At 46.0% G+C, this 14,310-nt stretch overlaps 1 protein-coding gene and 1 pseudogene across 1 annotated transcript; both read right to left on the reverse strand.

Moving 5' to 3' along the window:
* Window positions 1–538: 538 nt before the first annotated feature.
* Window positions 539–1,342, reverse strand: LOC136002926 (E3 ubiquitin-protein ligase RBBP6-like; annotated as a pseudogene).
* An 867-nt stretch (window positions 1,343–2,209) lies between these two features.
* Window positions 2,210–14,239, reverse strand: LOC136002927 (E3 ubiquitin-protein ligase RBBP6-like). The gene is made up of 11 exons (XM_065658163.1): window positions 13,767–14,239; window positions 11,325–11,392; window positions 10,653–10,761; window positions 7,037–7,073; window positions 6,144–6,188; window positions 4,780–4,868; window positions 4,583–4,667; window positions 3,924–4,063; window positions 3,517–3,689; window positions 2,880–2,983; window positions 2,210–2,416 (listed from the first exon to the last, which is right to left on the reverse strand). Exons 1-11 carry the CDS (start codon window positions 14,237–14,239, stop codon window positions 2,210–2,212), a joined length of 1,530 nt encoding a protein of 509 aa, XP_065514235.1.
* Window positions 14,240–14,310: the final 71 nt, after the last annotated feature.

Below are 14,310 nucleotides of genomic sequence, written 5' to 3' on the forward strand. Positions count from 1 at the left end.
CTATTTCTTAGTCAAACACACCAATATGGGATGTTCCTGTTACTTGGCTGTTGCATATTTTTGCACATTTATAGCTTTAACAACTATTGCCGCTCTTTACTTTTACCTTCCCAGATTGTTTTTATCTTTACTTTCTTGTGCTTTTTGATGCATACAAGATGAGAAAGAAAACAACTGTCAAAGGGAACTGTCTGCTGTACTGTTCATTTCCAATGACCCGACGTGGCTTTTAATACACAACACATCTAATTACAAACATACCAAACCAGGTTTCTTTCTGTCATAGGTAGTTTATTGTTTGAAAAAAATCTTAATATTTTCATTAACTGTAAAGAAGAAAAAGCAACTTGTATTGATAACATTAAAGCCATTATAAACTCAGTCAAACTTGAATTAAACACCAGTGTCAAAGTACTATCTAATTAGAGCAAATCCTCAAATCAGAATTAACAAATAGTGATGGACTACAACCAAACCATCACAATAATACAGAATCAAAACTTCTGACTTCCCCATTTTCATTTGAACATCATCCGCTCTAACTGTCTCTCTTGGGGTTTTTTGCACCTTCAAACAGCTGAGCATTGGGAAATCCTTCATTCTCATCCTCTTTTCTTCTCTTCCCTTGGAATCTCTGTTTACTTGCTCTGTCATCTCCCAGTGGGTTTTTCACCTCTTTCTCTTTTGAGTTTGTTGGATTTCTCATGCCATGGTGCTCTCTTCCAGAAGCTTTTTCAGGGCCATCTCCAGCTATACGACGATTTTCATGGCGCTGCCCACCAGGACAATCCTCCCTACATCCCCAAGTATATGGCAAAATCTCTCGTCTGGTCTCAGGTGGATCAAACCTCTCTGGAGAAAAGGTCTCTCTGTTCACTGGAGGTCCAGGCTGAGCACCAGCAGCACAGCCCCTGTCAAACTTTCCAGACCATTCTCCATAGTTCCTTTCCCATTCTCTGTATCTTTGCTTTTCAAATGGATCCTGAAATTCAACAGATCTGCCATAGGCAGCTTTCATACCATATAGTGGAACTGCTGTGTGTCTGTTAAAATACTCCCTTTCTCCTTCCCCTGGAGGTGTCGTCCTTTGAGTGCGAGCCTGGCCTCTAAATACTGGAGACCTTGACCTAGAGCGGTAATGACCACGCGACCTTGACCTAGGGCGATAGTTATGACTCTTCCCTTTGCCTCTTCTTGGAGACGGCAGCAATGGCGAGTAGGAACGAGAACGACTCCGTGACCGAGAGTCGGAGCAAGTGCAGGAAAAGCCTGATCGTGACTTGCAGTGGGTATACGAACTTCTAGGGTAAGACAAAGCACCACAGGGAGACTTGGACCTTTAAAAAGCACAACACAGAAAAATAACTACATTATTTCAAAGCAGTCACTCTCCACGTTTTTTTTCCTCTCAGATTTGGGTTGGTAGGGTTTTTTTCTCTTGCAGAGAGCAAGTTCTAAGGGCTACAGTGCAGTATCAAATAGCAAGAAAACATGATTTAGCCTGAAGACAGTCACGCTCGATTTTAAAATGCCAGTCTAGTCTATTTAACTCCACTGCTTATTTGGCAATTTGTAGAGGATGCAAAGCACTTGTACTGCAATCCTACATACTCTTTAATCCTACGTATTATTTAATCCTCCATACTATTTAATCAACACTTCCAGCCAGATGTCCCAGCAAAATCTTGCACATATCTTGAGCTCTGACTAGGAACCTTAAGTTTGACCTTTATTACAATTACAGTTTGAACTTTACTACAAAGAGACACCAAAAAACCAAAACATGGTCACTATAAGAAGAGGCCACACCTTGAATCCTGGTGTCAGTTTTGGGCCCCACACCCCAGGGCTCAAAAGGGCTGCACCAAGATCACCTCAGGGCTCAAAACGGCGGCCCCAGGGGCACCGGAATCGCCTCAAGGCTCAAAATTTCCGTACAATACTCACAGTTTCCAGGCTGGTTTGTCACCTGCTGAGCAAATTGCCCTGGCTCTCATTGGCTGACCTTTTGGAGTGGGGAGAGGAGAAAGAAAAAAAATCCCATTCAGTTTATCTGAAGAGAAGTTTTTCAAGGAAATTCTGAGGTTATAGTTACCGGTTGTGGGGATTGATTGTCCTTGGGGGCCCAGGAGATGTGGTAAAGCTGCTTGTCTTGGAGCAGGAACCTGATACTCCTGGTGAATAAACGCAAACGCATGGAAAAGAAGCCCTACTGAAATCCAAATATCATGGTATATCTTGAAGTAAAACTTGCCTTCTCTTCTGACAAAGTGCTGATGGACAGAGAGGAAGATCTTGAAAGTTCCGCGTTTGTCACCAGAGCAGCAGGAGGTGTCACGAGTGGTGGCGGCTGCTGCCCAAGCTGCTTATGGACCCTTCTTGTGTAGCCAGTTCCGTTTCTGAAGTTGTTCACAATCTAGAGGCAGAAGAACCATTTACAGAAAGATAACATTACAGAATATATTCCAGAAACTTCAGCAGATCTACACACAAAAGCCTCTGCGGAGTAAAATTACTTGTGCATTCCTGCAAATGCCATCAAAGCTAAAATAAGTCAACATACAGAGATAGAAACATGTCACATTAAACATGGATGTTAAGGATTGGTATTTAATCCTGTGTTTCATACTTTGGTATTTAAAGTCCTTCAGTGTTAACACCGAATTTGAATGTGAGGCAATCACGCTAAACAAAACTGTGACCTGAATTAGCCAGATTGTCTCTAAATTTAGAATTGTGACCTTCTGGAACAACAGATAATGTGTTTGCAAAGGGAATTCAGCCTTAAGTAATTTAACCTTGCTTAAGGAGATGTAAATCAATATTTTTTACAAACGGACTTTTCTTACAAACAGCTCGTGTAAAAGTGATCGCGTTACCTGGCGTAGGAACTTGTTGGCAACTAAAGCATCAGGAGAAACATCCGTCCGGTGACATGTTGGGCATTTATGTTCCTCAGATTCCAGTAACGCTGTCCTGATACCTGTGAAGAATTAGAGACATCAAACTATTTTTAGCCAAACTAAGGACATTTTGTGGGTTCTAATCAATTATAAAAACACTTAGATGATTAATAGTTAAATATGGTCTGGAATTAAGGGCATGAAGCTATAAATGTTCAATAGTGTAAAAAGATTCTCGTATGCAGCAAATAACTATGGAGTTTTGATATTTTGCTCTTGGAACATTTGAAGATGTAGACTGGGCTGTGTCCTGGTGTTCTAATTAGTCTCATTAGATGAGGCTGTGTCTGGATGTTTCGACTGGTCTTTTTTCCACCTTCTCATCCAGCGAGAAGCCACCAACCTCAAGGTTAATGAATAAAACACGTCTCAAAAAGCATGAGTAGGCAGGTTTGAGTTCTGGAGCTTTGAACCAACTCTCTCAGGGAGAAGAACGCGGATTAAATTGTATTTATTTCTTATATTTCTTTTCTGATATTTTAAATGATATTTCTTTCTTATATTTCTACTTTCAGAAGAGCAGGTGTGATGCTTGGCATTAACAAACCCTTACATTCATCACAATAACTGTTTCCACAACAGGGAATAATGACGGCATCGGTCGTAATGTTTTTACAAATGAGACATAACAACTCCTCCGGAACAGGGTCGTTGTTTGAGGAGGAGGAGGGCGGTTCCGCTGGTAAAAATGGAGGTTTTTCCTTCTTCCCTCTCGCATAAGCTTCCCTGGATGGAGGGATGGAAAATCAAAAAGTTGAAGATGGGCAAAGGAAAGCTTTTCCAAGCTTTGGATTTCATCAAAGGGAGATAATAGACGGAATTTGCAGGTTACCAGACAGTGACAACGCTTTTTCCCCCGTAACTACAGGTGCTGTGCAACTTGCTGGCATTGCCGCTCACACACTCACACGTGGTTTCTCTTGTTGCCTTTCGGGTTAGTCCAATTAATTCTGTACTTACGCATTAATAATCGGTATTGCGTATTTTCCGGTGCTTGTCAGCATTGCACCCCTCGTACTGGGATCTTCCACCTCCATCAGGAAACTCCTGGGAATTCCTGTGCTCTTTTTAATCCTGGGAACAGGCTCAAAAGTTTTGTCCTGTTATGAACAGAAATGCAGACACATCTCATCTGAAGACCCACACTTCAAATGACATTTCAATGACTACTTTAACTAGCAAAAGCTTTTCATCCTCTCCTTTTGCTCAGCCTAAGGGTTGCAGGAAGATTCAACAAAAGACTTGTGTAACTAAAACACACAAATATCCAACAGGTGGGGTCAACAGAAACATCTCGCTTTTGTACGGAATCCTCAAAACTGCAAAACGTCATTAAAAAGAGTTCAAAACAGAAAAATTTCCAATAATACTGAAATAGATAAACAGGCATGAAGGATCACAGAGGACGATCTACAGCAATATCTATTGTCCATGACCTAGAAAAAGGAAAACTTTACATTTAGAATTCCAGGTTGCCTTGTATTCCGAACAGCTTTTTAACATTGCTGGACAACCTCTGCATTTCACCCCAAGAGAAACAATTCTTCATATGATAATATTAAAATTGAAAACGAAAAGATTTTTTTAAAAGCATCACCAGAAGTCCCCCCCAGTCTTACCCCTTTTGTCGGGCAGTTCTTTATATAGTGGCCGGGTTTTCCGCAACGGAAACAGGTGTACGATGGTGGAGGTTTCTTCACGTAACTAGAAGTTTTTTGGGGAAAAAAAAGAAAAGTGTGTCATTCTTGTGAAAGCAAATGCCTCGACAAGTTTTCCATCATCTTCAGAGAGGAGACCTGACATGACCAACACTCACGTGGCTGGATTGTATTCCCAGCAGGACTGAATCATCATGGCTTTTATTTTATCTTCTTCAGAAGCTTTGGCTTCAGCCAGGTTGGCCGTCTGTTCAACGGGGAATTAATGGTGCGACACACATGTTATGTGTTTGGAACTCAAAACTTTCAGCTCTGTTTGTACCTTTGTAACTAATCCCATTTTCTTCCCAGCTACGTGTAGAAAAATCTGTATTATCCAGGATTTGTAAGCTCTAGATAATTTGAAGGAGAAGATCTCCACTGTCCATTTAATTGAGAAAGATAGAAATTATTTGGACCTTCCAGCATCAATCGTTCAGATCAGCCACTCCTGGTTTTGTTTTTGTATGCATTTATACGCTTTCACCCACAAATCAACCATCTACGTTCAACTTTTTATTAAATGATTCTTTCATATATACATTATTTTTCTCAACGCTGATGTAATCCAGATCAACAACTATGAAATCATTTCCAGTAACATTTACGGAAAACTTGACAGATACTTGACTAATTTGAACCCAAACAGTTACAAAACACATCCAAACCCCACAAAACATGACTAGGAATAGACTGTAATTCAAATATGGCATTTAATTCAACAAAATAATAAAGCAGAAAACTTTTTACAACACATTGCCTCCATGCTGAGCCAGTCTGCTCTCAACTTTACGTTATTTTCCTGCATTTTTCTGAAACACTTAAATTTCTTCAAAAGCTGAGATGTCTGACACATGCTTGGACAGTTTTTCACATTTTAGCATAAAATTCCACATGAGATTGCAGAATCAAGGACACATTTAGAATTTAGATTTCAATTTCCTTTGGTGGCTACCTTCCAATCTGATTTTTTCCCAGAATGTACACAATCTAATTTCTGCAGTGAGAGAGGGAAGAAGTTCCCAGTGGGAAGAGATTTCTTGGAAATGAACTCCAGCCTAGAAATTCAGACATCGCTGTGCAATCGTCCATGTTACAGAAACGCTTCTGTTTTGGCTGTTGCAAACACCCCTGAAATGTCCATAATTAAATTATTCCGTGAAAATTGTGTTAGCTTCTGGCGCAAAAGTAACGAAACGTATGAAAAACAGTCAAAACAGCTTCTGAAGTGCTGCTTCTTTGCATCTTGAAAATGAGCGATTCTGCAACATGACGTTGGGGCTGAGAGATCACAGGATAGTGTCAAAATACACACACATTTTAAAGGTAAAATGAAGACCTTAAATTATCAAACATGAAGGTATTGTTCAAATTACAAGACTTGTGCAGCTATAGGTCGCCATATCAGATTGCAAAATAGGAAGAAACCACTTTTTAAAAAAGTATTTGACAAGAATATATACCTTATATTATATAGTAATACCTTAATAAGCTGTGCCAGAGAAAGAGGTGCAGGAGAGTCATCGATCTGTTCACAAAAAATTAAACGCATATTCAATTGTACCTTCAAGACAGAGCGTAGTAACAGTGGGACAGCAGCACAAAAAAAGCTGTAACGAATTCAAATGTTGCCGCCTTACTGTTCCACAATCACGTGTGAACTTTCCAGCGATTTATTCCTACCACACTAAGTTCTGCTTTGAAATACATACAGAAACATGGGAAAAAAGCCAAATAAACTGTCTTTATGAACACAGAGTTTGTGTTGATACACATGCTAGTAAAAAAAGAGAAAAATAACTGTTTTCAAGAAATAAAAACCCATCTGAATTATTTGGAATACAATAAATGCAATTTACATTACAATAAAGACAAAATAAAAAAAACACATAGGAGACACATGGTATTCAATCTAAGTGGCAAATCCAGATCCAGACCATTTACCAGTCAAGTATTTCCTTGTGTTTCTCATTTATAGAATATTTTAGCAGTGGAATGACAGTGTTTGCAAACCTGAAAAGAACACCACTCCTTTCCCAAATGTAAATTCATAGTTGTGTAGCAACGATATTTAAATTCATGGCAATCTATTAAAGACATTTTTGTACTCAGAGGGGCCCCAACTAAATCACTTCAATTACACAGTTTTAGGAACAAATCCCCAGGTATTTAAGGACATGACAAGGAATCACGGAGCTGCACGGAACTGTCCTCACGACAACGGCGTGACTCACTTTTTACCTTGCTGAGTCCAATATTTTTCTACATTGATTGGAAAATACATTATGTTAATGCTTGGAAAATTCATACAAGGCTGCGTTGGTTAAAATTCACCGTGGTGTGTAGAAAAAAGGGTGAGATTATGTTTTTACATACTGCTTTGGATGTTCCGCTCACTGGCTCCTTTTGACTTCTAGAAGGAGAAATAAAGGTGATCAGAACTTAAATAAAGCATTCCGACCCAACAAAAAGCAGTGCAACCAGATTCTAAAACCCAAACATCAAAACTTGATGTTCTGATGGCCTAAGGAATGTGGAAATTTATTCTTATACATAAACTCTTCTTTCTTGGTGCATTCAGTGCAACTGAAAAAAAAACAAACCAAAATTACATTCCTACTTTGTGACAAATCACTCTACTCAGTCATCTGACAAAGACACAACAAAAATCTCTTTAGAAGAGTGTTTCTTTGTGGAAGCCCAAGCACTGTGATCAGGTGTCTGCCATGTGTAGCCACAAAAGCGCCAAAATACTAAATATGTCATAAAACATATGCTATATTGACTAAAAATAGCAGCAGAAATGTCATTTGAAAGCAGTTACAAGGGTTTTGTGTTATTTCGGAGCCCTGCAACAGACACCAAAAAAAAAAAAAGGTCTTAATTGACAGAAAGAGTTCTAAAGTAATCTTGAAAGCACTGCACAATGCAATATTTTAGGAAATATTTATGATGCTTGAAAACTTGCTGAGATTCCATATACTCATTGATCTGTCACTTCGTTCTTTCATATTTATTTGATCTTTAGTGTGCAAAAAAATCGGATTTGGGGCCTATGAACACCTGCTATCTCCCCCCTCCTCACCCAAATGGAAGAAATAGTCAAACACTGAGAATGAGACTCTTCCCAGATGGGAATAAATTCAAAGTTTATGCTACAACATCTTTACTATAAAAGCAAACACATAAACCAAGGAATCCCTCTGTGTCCAGGAAAAGGGATCTACAACGTGGGTCTCAGAACAACCAACCTCAGAACAAACCCAGTTAAATCATCTGAAGAGTCACCGCTGTTGGAGTTCGAACCTCACCTCCTAAAAATGTAGGCTGGAAAAAGTAGGCCTAAAAATGTAGGCTTATAAAATGTAAGCCTAAAAATGCAGGCATAAAAACATAGGGTCAGGTCCATTCAAAACTATGGCATCACAAGAAAAATTAACAGTCGCTTTAACAAGCAAGATACAATCTGAATGCCTCTATAAACTAATATCCATAAAAAAGGTTAAAACACACTGAAACGCCTCACAAAGAATACAAAGCTCTATGAATACTTACAAAATGTGTGTTTTGCTGGGAGCTTTAACTGCTCCAGCCGTGATTCTTCCAGCAGTTTCCGATGAGTTCTTAGGGACTGGGGCGTTGATATCTGTGTATTCTGAAAACAACATAAATACAGGAAAAAAAAAATAAATTAGTCAATTCATGGGTGTATATTAATATGAGAATCCCTTTACAGATACAAAAGCAAAATTTTATATGTAACATCACACTTCTATCGTCTCCATGTGTGAACGGGACATTTTGAGAATGCACAAAGAGCAAAATATTTCTCACAGAAGAGCAAAAATACCCCAACTACTTGGGAAACTTAGACTGAGCCTAAAACACCGAGATCCCTCCACGAGGACGTTTTTTCTATTTATATTTTACACCACATTCGTCTTTAGACAAGGAGGAAAGCCCTCAGTCCTTTTAGATTAGGCCCAAACAAAAACCCCAGCTACCTGAGACACTTAGACTAAGCCTAAAATGCAAAGATCCCTCCATGAGGATGGTTTTTATACTGTACTTTCACAATCTGGATATGTCTAAATCTTTTAAAGCTCCATCAGCAGCTGTTCCCTGGGACCTGCTGGCAGTCTTAAGAATTAAAAAAAAAAAAAAAAAGTTAAAAAGATAAAAGAAAAAAATGCTGCAGATCTACTTAGGCTCTGTGGTGGTGGTTTGGTGCAGGGATCAAGCATAACATGGGAATATTTCACCATTTCTGCTCTGGTTTTCAGTGTATTACTCCAAAACACCCACCTGATGGCATCTTTTCAACACCCAAACCAGCAATTTCCAGAATTGAGCTTTCTGAGGGAACTGAGAAATTGCTGAGCTGCAAGTAACTCCTGCAGTGTCCCTGTCACCTGCAGTGTCACGGAATCCTCACCACGGTACCGGGCATTGTGACACAGGTTCTATGTCACCTGGGTGTGGCAGCCCAGCGCCCCCTAGGGGAGGGGGAGCCTGTCAGCCCCGGGCCTGTCACTGCTTGGTGTCCCTCCTGTCACTGCCTGCTGTCCCTCCTGTCACTGCCTGCTGTCCCTCCTGTCACTGCCAAAAAAGGAGAGACTCTTCTAAAACAATCCTGCAGGGTTTGGGAGCTCTCTGCCCACATGCAGAGCCCTGCGATGGCTTCAGGACATGGAGGGGAGGGCAGCTGGTTCTCTCCCTCCACTGACCCCTTCTCGGCCACCTCTCCAGCAGCAGCACTTTGCTCCCAAGCTGTGCCAGAGCCACCCAAAAAGCCTTTCTCTTCCCCCTGGGGATCTAAAGGAGCAACGAGATGGGAAGAAACGGTCCCCTCTCTGGCCCAGAGCAGCCTTGCGGTCACTTGGGCCTTCCAAACATGGCCAAAGAACATGGCCTTGTGTGTTTCCTGAGGCTACGGAAGAGGGGACACCACTGGAAAATGAGTCCCCTGCCCCTGGTGATGCCTGAGCCCAACATGGGAACATCAATCCCAGCTAAGGGCTCCTTGAAGAGTCCCCACTGTCCCTCTAACTGCATTTCTACAAAGAAACAGCACTCAAGAACGACACAGATTCAAATCACGTATCTGTTTGGCCACCTCAGGTGGTGCTCCTTCTGCTCTGGACCTCCAGCCAAGGCCACTCCATCCTGGGCACCACTGATCTGGCCTTCAGTGGGTGGCATTGCATAGACATGGACCCCTGGGACATGGGTGGCACCAAAGGGGAGGGCTCCAAGCTGTATCCCGCTGAGACGGTCTTCTGCGGTTCTGTCAGCACCGACCAGAACATCTCAGGCCTTGATGTCAGTAATTGTGCTGTCTCCGGTCTTGGTGGCTGTGGAATGCAGACCTTGTAGGTGGGCTCCTCGGGCAGCCTGGCCTCAGAACTCATTGGTGGTAATTTGCTTCCCATGGGAACTTTCTTTTCGCCTTGTCCTGCTCTGCACCTCTGAGGGTTCACGGCCTGCGCTGGGCTCTGCTTTGGTGCTTGGCCTTTGAGCTCAGATTTGCCCTTGGCTTGGCCACTCATGGGCTGCTTTTTCCAGAGGAGTCCCCGGGGATGGCTGGCAGACGCCTGAAATGACACGACAGGAGGGGACGGCCTGAGGACACGATGGGTTTGGGGCCCCATCCTGCCCCCACGAGCCACGTGCCTGTTTGCGCAGCCACCAGCAGCTCAGCCGATGGCTGCGCTGAGCTCAGGAGAGGAAATCCCTGAGCCAGGCCCCTCGGTGGCACACGGCTGTCCCCATGCACAGCTCAGGAGGCCACACTCGGCGCTCTCCTGAAGGAGTGGAAAGGAACCAGCCCTGTGAAGTGGGGGCTCCTGGCAGCCCCATCCCAGCCCTCCAGGCGCTGCCTTCACCACTGTTCAGCAGCAACGAACGGCAAGTGTTTGGGGCTGGGGAATGGGCTCCTGCTGGGACAGAAAATGACCTCGTGCAGACACCAGTCCTGAGCCCCCAGACTCACCTGACCCCAGAGCTGTTCCTCATCTCCATCGCCTTCTTACCCCACAGCTGTTCGTGTTCATTCTTAGCCAAGCTGGAATGGGCTGGCAAGGGCAGCTGAGCAAATCTCTCTGGAAACAGGAGGAGACGCCTTGTCAGAAGAGCATCACTGATTCTGCCAGCCCGGGTGACACGCAGCGGTGCTCAGGCCTCTTCCCAAAACATGCGAGAGGGCCGTTCTGCTCCCCTGACAGCGCCGTCTCCAGAGGCCTCGCACCCTCCCCAACAGCGGCACCTCCGGGCTTCTCTGCAAACGCGTCAGTGGCGCCAGGTTCTGGAAAGAGGGGCTGGGTGATGCCAGGACGTGACAGACTCTCTTGGAGAGGTAATTCCCAAAGTGAGGACAGGCCCTTGAATCCTCACCCTTCTGCTGTAGCCAGGGAAGGGCTTGCCCAGCCCAGCCCAGGGCTTGGTTCCTGTGAAGTCAAGCTGAGCAGAACAGGCTGTGCCAAGCTGGCATGAAGCTTTGGTGCAAGTCAGAGCCTTTTGACCATCATGGCCAGGGATTTTTCCATCAGACTGCATAAGCTGGTTGCCCACACTATGGAAATGAGCTGGGAGTTGCTTTCCCTTCCATGCCTTGCCTGAGAGGTGGCAAACCCTCTTTTTTCTTTTTTCTTCCACTTGCCCTCACCAGGGACATTTGTCAAGACCTTCAGAGGGTCCCTGGGCAGTGGTTTCTCCACCAACTCCAGTTCAAACCTGGATAGAAAGAGATGACACCAGCATGACCCAGGGCACCACCAGCCCTCCCGCTTGCTGGGATCACCTGCTCACAGGCAGAGTTTAGCACACTCGTAAAGGCCATTGTGTTCCCAAGTCGACTGTGCCCCATCCCCAAGGACTGTCCTGGGAGATGGGGTCACTGAGGAAGGAGTCCTGGTGACATGGGAAAGAAAGTGTTGCCTGAAATCCTCCATCTGACCCATCAGTTCTGCTCACAGGAATGGCCACAGGCCAGATACAAATGAGAGTCACTGCTCATTGTCCCTGCAGCAGGACACTCGTGGTCACATGGAGCAAAAGCCGCCAAAGTGCAGCTGAGCGGCTGCTCAGCCAGAGGCCAAAGCTGCCGACGTGCTCACTGGGGACAGACGATGACACGGCCAGTGGGAGTCAGGGAAGCAACAGCTACCGTGTGAAGACACCACCATGTGCAGCAGCTGGGCAACCTGCAATGGAGGAACGTGGAGATGGCAGGGCATGCTCAATGTGGGCAAGCTCCTCAAGAGTGGAGGAGTTCAGGGCAGGAAGAGGTGGCGGGATCGTGGTCTCGCCTGGCCTGAGCAGCTGGCCGTGTCCTGGCCGGCCGCACACAGGCAGGGCTGGGGAACTGTGGTGGGTCTGCTCAGATGGTGGGGGGCTCTGGGAGTCGGGGTGCTGGTGCCTGTGGCCTCACGGGTGCCCCAGTGCCCACCTCACCCGGGCTGAGGCTGGAGCAGAAACTGTGTGTTCCAAGAGCAAATGGCACCTGGCAGCCCCGTGCCCAGGACTACAGCTCCCAGCATGGGCTGGGGCGCTCCCTCCAGCTCTCTGAGCCATGGCCACAGCGTCCCCGGCCCGGCCTGGTGAGGCCTTGGCACAGGCCGCCCCGGGCAGTGGTGGAGTCACCGTCCCTGGAGGGTTTAAACCATGGGCAGATGTGGGGCTGAGGGACATGGCTCAGTGTGACCTTGGCAGTGCTGGGTCACAGTTGGACCTGGTGATCTCAAAGGTCTTTTCCAACCAGAAGGATTCAGAGCATCCAGGACAGACTTGGTGGCGCGGAGCAGCAGCCTCTGGGCCCGGCCAGTCGGCCCAACTCGGTCTCACTCGCTGTTGGCTCATCCAGCCCAGTTCAGACCCAGTGACTCGACCTCCGCATTGAACCAGAAGAGGCTGCAAGATGGGCCCACGCAGCACACAGCTCTCAAAACCCCCTGTCCTGGTTTTCTTCAAAACAAGTTTCTCTTGTAGTGAATTTCCCTGTCAGCTAAAGTCTTCTTACTAACTGCCGTTTTCCTGAAAGTTAGGTACATGTTTTGGTAGACATAGCAATGGAACGCAAGGTCATTGATAATGATGCATCCCGCGAGATGTGCAGGCAGGAGGTGAATTGAAAACTGACCAACTAAAGTATTCCATCCCATTCACGTCATACTTCATATAAAAGTGGGAGGTCACGAGGATCTCATCCCTTTTCCTTATGGCTGACATTGGGAGAAGACCTTGTGAGTTGTCCCTGTGAACTGAGGCCTAGTGACAGACTGAATCCAGCTCCGGTTGGCTGGAGAGTCCGGTCCAGGACTTCGGGTGCCGGCCCTACACCTGCCGGAGCAGTTGCCGGGACTTTCAAGATTGGTTTTGTATATTTTGTATTATTTTCTCTATTTCTATTAGTAGCATTAGTAAAACATTTTTAATTTTTCCAACTCTCTTCTCTCTGTCCTTCTTTTCCCTCCCAATCGCCTGTCCTTAGTGGGAAGTGGGGAGAGGAGGGGTTGAAGGGGAAAGTGGGGGGAGAGGAGGTTAACAATACATCTGCCACGGTTTTACTGTCACCCTGCAATCAAACCACGACACCCCCTCACAGAGACTTCTCAGAATGGGGATTTCACCAATTGCCCCAAACCCCACAGAGAAGCAAACACCCCGTAAATGACACACGCAAGGCCAACAAGAGTTTGTTTCTAATTGTGGCTTTGGCTTTTCTGCCCGCTGGTGCCCAGTGAGTGTTTCTGAGAAGTGATCCCAGCCTTGGGACGCAGGTTGCAGCTGTTCCTCGAGGGCCTGTGGGCAGGCGGGCCGGCCGGCAGAGCTGCCCGTGGCTCTGGAAGGGCTCTCTGAGCTCTTCCTGGCCAGAGGCAGCACTGGCAGGAGGGACGGGGCAACGACAACTACGGGCAACAACATCTTTCAAACTTGGTACATAGTGGTGAGGAGTGACAAAACACATTTCCCTGAGTCTGGTCGAGAACACCTTGGTAAGTCCCGCTGCTCTGGAGAAATGCCCCCGAGTTCACTCCAGGCCATCCTGGCTGGACTCGACCGCATCCAGGGAGCAAATGAGGAGCTGCAGGGCCTCTTGGAACAGCACATCATCAGGTATGGCCAGTTCGGCTGCCGGATCTCCAGAGGCTTGGTCGGCAGCAGAGGGGCTGGATGGGACATCACTGCCCGGGGTGTCCCCATGAGGGGGGCCGTGCCAGAGGTGTTGAGGTGCGAGGACAGCTGGCCCTTTTGCTGGTGGCCAGGCATGGCTGTTGGCAACACCACAGGGGCTGTGGCCACCGCATTCCCCTCCAAATTGGTGCCACCAGTGTTCCCAGGTGTGGGGCTGCTTCTGGGACCGTCCTTGGCAACCCGCACCATGTCCAGAGAGACACCAAAGAGCTGATGGGCCTCTTGGAGAAGCACCTCCTCAGACACTTCAACATCATCAGTGGGATCCTCTGGGGCTTGTTTGTGGGGAGCAGCAGAGGGGCCTGGGAGGGATGTTCCTGCTCCGAGGCGCCCCTGCGGTGGTGGCCATGCCAAAGCTGCAGGGCTGTGCCCATTGCCCCTGGACATGCCGGTAGCTGGGGATGGGGATCGGCAGCATTGGAGGGGCTGGGGCCACCACTGTGCCCTGATGGACATAG

This window comes from Caloenas nicobarica, unplaced genomic scaffold, assembly GCF_036013445.1.
Source record: "Caloenas nicobarica isolate bCalNic1 unplaced genomic scaffold, bCalNic1.hap1 Scaffold_83, whole genome shotgun sequence".
Taxonomy (NCBI): domain Eukaryota; kingdom Metazoa; phylum Chordata; class Aves; order Columbiformes; family Columbidae; genus Caloenas; species Caloenas nicobarica.